The sequence below is a fragment of the Vulpes lagopus genome, chromosome 4 (genome assembly GCF_018345385.1).
Source record: "Vulpes lagopus strain Blue_001 chromosome 4, ASM1834538v1, whole genome shotgun sequence".
Classification (NCBI taxonomy): domain Eukaryota; kingdom Metazoa; phylum Chordata; class Mammalia; order Carnivora; family Canidae; genus Vulpes; species Vulpes lagopus.
Window position 1 is genome coordinate 98,212,834 of NC_054827.1, and position 8,900 is coordinate 98,221,733.

The 8,900-nt window shown below is 39.1% G+C and overlaps 1 protein-coding gene across 1 annotated transcript; it reads left to right on the forward strand.

Moving 5' to 3' along the window:
* The first annotated feature begins 197 nt into the window (after positions 1-197).
* Positions 198-8,001, forward strand: LOC121488835 (methylmalonyl-CoA epimerase, mitochondrial-like). The gene is made up of 2 exons (XM_041751112.1): positions 198-333; positions 7,802-8,001. The coding sequence occupies exons 1-2, from the start codon at positions 273-275 to the stop codon at positions 7,999-8,001; spliced, it is 261 nt and encodes an 86-aa protein (XP_041607046.1). The 5' UTR covers positions 198-272.
* The last annotated feature ends 899 nt before the right edge of the window (positions 8,002-8,900 follow it).

Sequence of the window (8,900 nt, forward strand, 5' to 3'; positions counted from 1 at the left end):
TGGTCAGTTCTAGCGCCTTTGAACTTTCTCCAAACTTACTGTGTTGTATTCCTGAAAGGCCCACAGGGGTGATGCGTCCTTCGTTGACGTTTCTGCTTTAGATGCACTGGGTGGCTTCGACACGTAAGGCCAGAGCGAGCCCATCGGCGGCACCACAGCAAGGCGGCACCGCGCGCCGCGCCCCCCGCCCCTCAGGCCCCGCCCCCGGCCGGCTGACCCCGCCCCCCGCCCCCACGTGAAGCCTCTCGGGGTTCCGCGGCTCACTTCCCAACATGGCGCGCGTGTTGAAAGTGGCGGCCGCGGCGGCCGCGGCGGCGGCGGCGGGCGCGGTAGGTGAGTACCCCGCGCGGCCCGGCCTGCCGGGGAGCGGGGCGCGCGGGGCGCGAGCGCGGGGCGCTGACGGAGGAGGCCGGCGGCCGGAGCACCCGCGTCCCTGGGCTTGGTCACCTGTGAGCCCCTGTAGGCGGGAGGGACCTCCCAGGAACGCCTCAGGTTAGCGTGGGGTTTCCTTACCGCGTTCGAGCCTCGCTGGCACCCCCGCCCCGGGTGTGTGCTCTTGACCTTGCCATCTGTAGATTGATGGGGCGCCTGCCTGGCTTAGTTGATTAAGCGTCTGCCTTCGGCTCGGATCGTGATCCCTTTGCCCTGGGGATAGAGCCCCACGTCAGGCTCTCTGCTCCAGGGGGAGCCTGCTTCTTCCTCTCCCTCTGCCTACTGTCCCTCTGCTTGTGCCCCGCCCCCGTCAAATAAAATTAAAAAGAAAAAAAAAAAAAGATAGGTGACCCCAGAGAGGGGAAGGGACCTGCCCACGGGGACAGATGGCCCGGCTGGAGCAGAAGTGGCTGAAAAAATGGCAGAGGGACAGTGAGTTCTGATGTACGTGCGCTCTAGGAGAGTGGGGCGAGTCCTTTACGAAACGTAGGCTGGGGGCACCCGGGTGGCTCAGAGGTGGAGCGTCGGCCTTTGGCTCAGGCTGACCCCGGGGTCCTCGGATGGAGTCCCCGCGTTGGTCTCCCCGCAGGGATCCTGCTTCTCCCCCTGCCTATGTCTCTACCACTCTCATGAATAAGTAAATAAAAATCTTAAAAAAATAAAAAATAAAAAAATAAACGTAAGCCGAAGTCCTAAGTACTTCCAGTATCCTAGGAACACTTGGAGGTCAGCTGCGGAAAGAAAACCAAGAGTATTGTTTCCCTCCTGCCCTAATATATTTGCTATTCTCTATGTAAACAGGAAAGACAAAGGCAGACGGATTTGGAAAGTTCCTTGAGTCCTCTAAACCTCCGTTAAATTAAAAAAAAAAAAAAAAAAAAAAGCTAGAGAGACTCAGTAATGACAGAAACTCAATTTTTCTGACTCTCAGGCTACCCACTTTCTCCTGTTTCTCTCTTTTCACTCTTCTTTGTCAGAGAGCCACTATTTGAATTCTGAAATTTCTTATTAGGAAGAATGCCAAGTGTGTAACGTGTCCAAAGTTATTCCTGAACATTTGCCATAAGCCTTCAGCTTAGCACCTTCAGAAAGTATTCAGGGGGGTGAGCCTTTAATATTGTTAGATCTCTTTGCTGGATAGTGCTGTCTCTGGTCAAACTTAACAGTTCTAGTCCTCCTGTGAACTCCCATCTCAAACTAACCAGTTCTTTTTCTTTTTTTCTCTTTTTAAAGATTCTATTTATTTATTCATGAGAGACACAGAGAGAGGCAGATACATAGGCAGAGGGAGAAACAGGCTCATTGTGGGGAACCTGATTCAGGACTCCATCCCAGGACCCCGGGATCATGCCCTGAACCAAAGGCAGATGCTCAACCACTGAGCCACCCAGGTGCCCCTAACCAATTCTTTATTGACCACTACAGTCTTTCTCAACCAGTCACAACATTTCTTATACACTTATCACTGTATGTCATCAGGGCTAAGTGATGGGCCACATACAAAGAAGTGCTCCATAATAGTTTTAGCTATTTCAGTTAGTTTTATCAGTTTAAAGAGGTGATAGGTATACATGAAAAAATAGTATAACAGGCTGAGCACAGCTTGTTGAAATGAATCTAATTAATAGGTGATTCTCAAGTGTTGATAATAACACACCCTTAGCTTACACACGATTGCAAGTAACACTTTCCAAAAAACAAAGATAAAAATTAAGAAAGTGTTGTCTCTTATCGTCTCTTAGGAAGCCATCTGTTAGAATGTAGATATTGTTCATAAAACATACACTAAGGATATTAAAAACTGAGAATCAAAGGAATGGTAAAAATTTCAGAGGAAAAAGAATTCAACATCATGGTTTAACAATACCAACTTTGATGCAGACAGACCTGGGCTTGAGGCCCAGCTTAGTACGACCTTGAAGAAATTACTTAATCAGGCCTATTTTCCATGTTTGCAAATGGGAAAAATAATATTGTCTGATGCACAGAGTTATGGTGAAGATTAAAGTGTTTCCTGAACTATTACTGTTATGTCTATTTTATGGTCATGAGGACTAATAGGCAGAGCTAGACTACCACATGATACATTCCCACTTCAGAATTCATGATTTCACAGTTTGCTTAGGCAAGATTACAGATTTAAGCAAGCTTACATGGTAGTATTGTTGCATAACTCTAACAATGAAATAAAGCCATGGGTCTCTCCTGATGAGTGAGGTCAAATCAGCAAGATGGTACATGTTATGCCACAGGATTCAGTTCTCTACTGTTGGTAAACCCCAGCAGTGTGTAGAATGCCTAGAGACTAGAGCATATCTGCACTGGGGATAATAACCAGCTTACACATTCTTGAAAGGCAGAATTGTTGCCAGTTTCCACTTCTCTGTGATATTAAAAGGAGTTTTCAAGTTAAAACAATAGTCACAAGCAGTGTGGATGAGTTAGAGGGTTATTATAAACAACTAATTTTAACTTGAAAAAATTGTAAATCACTATTCTTGTATCAAAAAGCAAAAAGAGGGGACCCCTGGGTGGCTCAGTGGTTGAGCCTCTGCCTTTAGCTCAGGTTGTGATCCCCGGGGTCCAGGGATCGAGTCCTGCATCAAGCTCCCCACAGGGAACCTGCTTCTCCCTCTGCCTATGTCTCTACCTCTGGCTCTGTGTCTCTTGTGAATAAATAAATAAATAAAATATATGTTTTTAAAAAAGGCAAAAAGAAGACTTCCTCTAATACTCAAAAGCATTATTCCACCAGGATGTCAGTAGTTACTAAATACTCTAGTTTTATGAAATCATGATGTCAGTAGTCACTGAATACTGAAATACTACCAAAGATCTTCTAAAATCACAGCCCACACAGTATGTTTTCCAGAGTAAAAGGAGAATAGACTCCTTATCGTAAAAAGTAGCAAGTTGTGGATTGATGAAATGATGCAGGGAATACAGAAATACTATGTATGCCAAAACATTGGCAAAAATACAAGTAATATTTAGTGTTTGAGTAAAATTTTTAGCATAACTCTAGTATATATGTATAGAGGGTAGGTACACAGTTTTTTTCCTTTAAAAGCATAACATATGTTAGAAGTCAGAGATGCTTGCATTTATAAGTAAGTTATTATGTAACCTTCCTGTAAGTGCCCATAATGATAGTTCTTGGTATTTGTTATGTACTTGTGCCAGGCACTTTTCTAAACCCTTTGTATATATTATTCATTTTAGCCTCATGACAATTCTATGAGGTAGGTATTATCTTCCTATATGAGAAAAGAAAGATAGAGTGGGTAAGTAACTGGCCCAAGTTACAGAATGAATAGTAGGCCAAGATTTAAACCAGGGCAGTGTAACGCTGGAGCCCACATTCTTAACTGTAGCACATGCTGCTTGTCATATGATACTTAATCACAAAACCTAAAAGTAAACATATAAATAATAATTTGAATATTGGAGAAGAGACATTTTTATATGTGTATTTTTAGGAATACTTTTATTCAGTGGTTAATGGGGGGTATTAAGAGGAAGGGAATGTAATTTCCAACAAGTCATACTTTATGGCAAGAACTGAATACTAATTATATATATATATATATTTTGGTAAAGTATATAGACATCATCATAAGAGAAAAGTAAAATGAAAACAATGTATTCCAAAGGCTGGCTTTGATTTACTCTGCTATTTTATTAGATGCTTGAACCTTAAATAACTCCCTTTTTCTTTTATTGTGGTTAAATATACATAACAAAATTTGCCACTTTATATTTAGGTGTACAGTTCAGTGGCATTAAATACAATTGACCCTTGAACAAAACACATGTTTGAACTGCATGGGTCCAGTTATACTCATAATTTTATAGTACAGTACTGTAGATATATTTTCTCTTACAATTTTCCTAATATTTTCTTTTCTCTAGCTTACTTTGTTGTAAGAATATAGCATATAATTATATATAATGTAAAGCGTGTGTTAATTGACTATGTTAATCAGTAAGTCTTTTGGTCAACAGGTAAGATTTTGGGTAGTTGAAAGTACGTGTGTTTTTTTTACTGTGTTGGTGATCAGCACTCTCTGAGCCTCCCGTTTTGCTCAAGACCCAACTGTATGTTCGTATTGTGCAGCCATCACAACCATCCAGCTCCAGAACTTTTCATCATCCCAACCTGAATCTCTATACCCATTGATAAATAAGCCCGTTATCTCCTACCCCAACCTCTGGGAAACTACTATTCTAATTTCTATGAAATTGACTACTCCAGTTGCTGTATTAATGTGGAATTATACAGTATTTGTTCTTTTGTTCTAAGGCTTGTTTCTCTTAGCATGTTTTTAAAGTGTATGCATTTTGTACCATGTGTCAGAACTTCATTCCTTTTAAAAGTTGAATAATATTGCATTGTACATGTATATCACATCTTATACTTTCATCTGTCGATGGACACGGGTTATTTCCAGATTGTGGCTATTGTGAATAATACATCTATGAACATGGATATAGAAATATCTCCTTGAAGTCCTATTTTCAGTTCTTTTAAATATATACCCAAAAGTGGGATTGCTGGATAATATGGTAATCTTAGGTTATGACCCTATCTTTAAGGAACATAATACTTCACAAAAAATCAGAAGAAGCTCAGAAAAATAAATCCAATGAGTACACACAATAAATTCCAATTTGGCTTGCAAAGGATGGACTCATGAAAAAAGGTAGTTTTGAAAATAGAAGATGATCCTCTTAGGAGACAACAGTGGCCAAGTTTTAGGACTATAAGGAGAGATTTACTTTTATTATGGAGTCATGTGTATGTGGGGTACAGAAACACAGTCTGTTTACTGACTGTGATGAGTAAAAAGTTATTCTTAGCAGAGTTTTAAACAGGTTGAAAATAGTATATGATGCTGTGACATCCACTGGCTGAATGCAGAAAACATAGGGGCTTCTCACCAAACAACTTGAAAGCACTTCTGATGAATGGCTTTCTAAGTATGTTATATTTCCTCAAGCAAGATACACGAAAGTTCAGACTTTAACAGACTATTACATGTTCTAAATTTAGGTTATGTTATGTAAAGTTTGCACAATTTTGCAAATGTATAAGAAAACATTGAATTATACACCTCAAATGAGTGAACCTAATAGTGTTTAAATTATATCTCAGTGAGAAGTTAGGAAGATCTTACTACAAGTGACTACTCACAATTTTGTGACACTTTCTGTACATATTTAACATAATTTCTTTTAAACAGTAAGTACCCTTAATGCAGTTGAGTATAGGCCCTTGTAGCTAAACCTTTAACTTATTTGGAGCCAGTGTTTGGGCAGACTGGTCTGAATGCAATCTGAATGGAAGGAAATGCAATGTTATTTTTAAGTCAAGTCATTGAAAATATTTAGCAAGTGCCAATATTGAGGGAAAGATAAGAATTAGAGTTAACATACACACCAGATTTGGTAAGCTATTTCTTATATATCAGATTCCTGATTTGTGGAAGTCATTTGTTTTTTAAATCTGTAGATACTCATCTTTGCAATCCTATTGGGTTTTAACACTCCTGGGTTTTTTTGTTTTTGTTTTTTTTAAGATTTATTTATTTGAGAGTGTGTGTGTTCACATAAGGGGGGGGGTGGCAAAGGGGGAGAGAGAGAGTGCCAAAGAAATCTGTGTGATCTCACCACCCTGAGATCATGCATGACCTGAGCTGAAATCTAGTTGGCCGCTTAACCTGCTGAGCCACCCAGGGTTCCAACAGGCTTAAATACCTGATTCATTTACATATTTATACATTGTAGTTTATTGTAAAACTATATGGAATAGTCACAAATTATACATTACAGAATTCAAAGTAATGCAGTTAGTTGTACCTTTCTGAGATGGGAGGCAGAGAAACCTGAAACTAGAGTTGTGAATTCCTACCAGTCAGAGGGCAACTTAAATTAAAAATATCATTTAAAATTTGCCAGAGGCATGGGATGCCTGGGTGGCTCAGTAGTTGAGTCTGCCTTCGGCTTAGGGTGTGATCTTGGGAACAGGAATCAAGTCCCACAACTGGCTCTCTGCAGGGAGCCTGCTTCTCCCTCTGCCTATGTCTCTGCCTCTCTGTGTGTGTCTCGTGAATAAATAAAATCTTTAAAAAATAAATTCCACTTTATGAATATGAATCATTTGCCATTGTTTGGTCATGAAAGTGCTGTCATGTCATAGTGCTGTCATGAAAGTTTGTATCCAGTTTTTGTTTGAGTACATATTTTCAATTATTTTAGGTACCAAGGAGTGGAATTTCTGAGTCACATGCTAATTGTATATTTAATTTCTTGAGTTTTCCATACTGTTCCATGGCAGCTCTATCATTTTACATTCTTACCAGCAATGTACAGCTCTATCATTTTACATTCTTCCTATCAATGTACATTCTTACCAGCAATGATACAAGCAATATAACAGCAATGTCCAGTTTCTCCATATCCTCATGATCACTTGTAGTTGTGGGTATGAACTGGTATCCTATTGTGTTTTTTATTTACCTTTCCCTAACAGCTAATTATACTGAGTATCTTATATGTTTTTTGGCCATTTTTAAGTTCTTAACCATTCTTTTTTTAAAAGTTTATTTAAGTAATCTACCCACAGTGGGACTCTACCTCATGACTCCGAGATCAAGAGCCTCATAACAAGTGAACCAGCCAGGCGTCCCTATTAACCCTTCATTTTAAAGAAGTTGAATTATTGAATTCTCATGGGGTTTATTTTTGTTCTATTCCTAGGGACCTAATAAAGCCAATAAAGTAATACCTCTTTCCTCAAACTAATTTAAATTTCTAGAGATAAGGTAATCCTATAACTACAAAGTCTTGACTTTCACCACATCACAATCCTCGCTTCAAGTGGCAGGCCCTGTATGGAACCTGGGTCGACTCAATCACATAGCAGTTGCAGTGCCAGACTTGGAAAAAGCCAAGGCATTTTATAAGAATATTCTGGGGGCCCAGATAAGTGAGGTGCCCTCTTCCTGAGCACGGAGTATCTGTTGTTTTTGTCAACCTGGGAAACACCAAGATGGAGCTGCTTCATCCATTGGGAAATGACAGTCCAATTGCAGGTTTTCTGCAGAAAAAAAAAAAAAAAAAGAACAAATGCCATCTTTGTTTTAAATCTGAAAAGCTCAGAATTAGTTTTTTAGTTCAGACAGTTGTTTCAGAGCAATTTGACCTATTTTTTCCATTTATCTCAATGATTTAATTTCAGGAATTAAAACCAGAATAGGTATATAAATGATTTTTATGTGTATTATTCATTTAGTTTTTTAAAAAAATTAATTTTATAAATCCATTAGTTTTCAAAAAGAAGGATACCAATGACTGTTCCATTTTTCAGGGCTTTTTTCTAGGCTTCAGACACCGGTTTCAAAAGTCAGAACTTTTTCCACATCACAATCCTCGCTTCAAGTGGCAGGCCCTGTATGGAACCTGGGTCGACTCAATCACATAGCAGTTGCAGTGCCAGACTTGGAAAAAGCCAAGGCATTTTATAAGAATATTCTGGGGGCCCAGATAAGTGAGGTGCCCTCTTCCTGAGCACGGAGTATCTGTTGTTTTTGTCAACCTGGGAAACACCAAGATGGAGCTGCTTCATCCATTGGGAAATGACAGTCCAATTGCAGGTTTTCTGCAGAAAAAAAAAAAAAAAGAACAAATGCCATCTTTGTTTTAAATCTGAAAAGCTCAGAATTAGTTTTTTAGTTCAGACAGTTGTTTCAGAGCAATTTGACCTATTTTTTCCATTTATCTCAATGATTTAATTTCAGGAATTAAAACCAGAATAGGTATATAAATGATTTTTATGTGTATTATTCATTTAGTTTTTACAGAATATAAGACAAAAAATTGGTTATAGGTAGGGATGAAAATTGCATGTTCTTATCTTTAAATATGTGTATTTCATTGTCACGTTCAAACTTACCTCTTGTGAAATGTAGAGAATAGCAAGTAATTCTTAGTGCTGTGCAGTTATCCTTTAAGTGTTATCAGTAAATAGAAATTATTATGAAAAAATGCCATCTTTGGGATCCCTGGGTGGCGCAGCGGTTTGGCGCCTGCCTTTGGCCCAGGGCACGATCCTGGAGACCCAGGATCGAATCCCACATCGGGCTCCCAGTGCATGGAGCCTGCTTCTCCCTCTGCCTGTGTCTCTGCCTCTCTCTCTCTCTCTCTCTCTGTGACTATCATAAATAAATAAAAATTAAAAAAAAAAAAGAACAAATGCCATCTTTGTTTTAAATCTGAAAAGCTCAGAATTAGTTTTTTAGTTCAGACAGTTGTTTCAGAGCAATTTGACCTATTTTTTCCATTTATCTCAATGATTTAATTTCAGGAATTAAAACCAGAATAGGTATATAAATGATTTTTATGTGTATTATTCATTTAGTTTTTTAAAAAATTAATTTTATAAATCCATTAGTTTTCAAAAAGAAGGA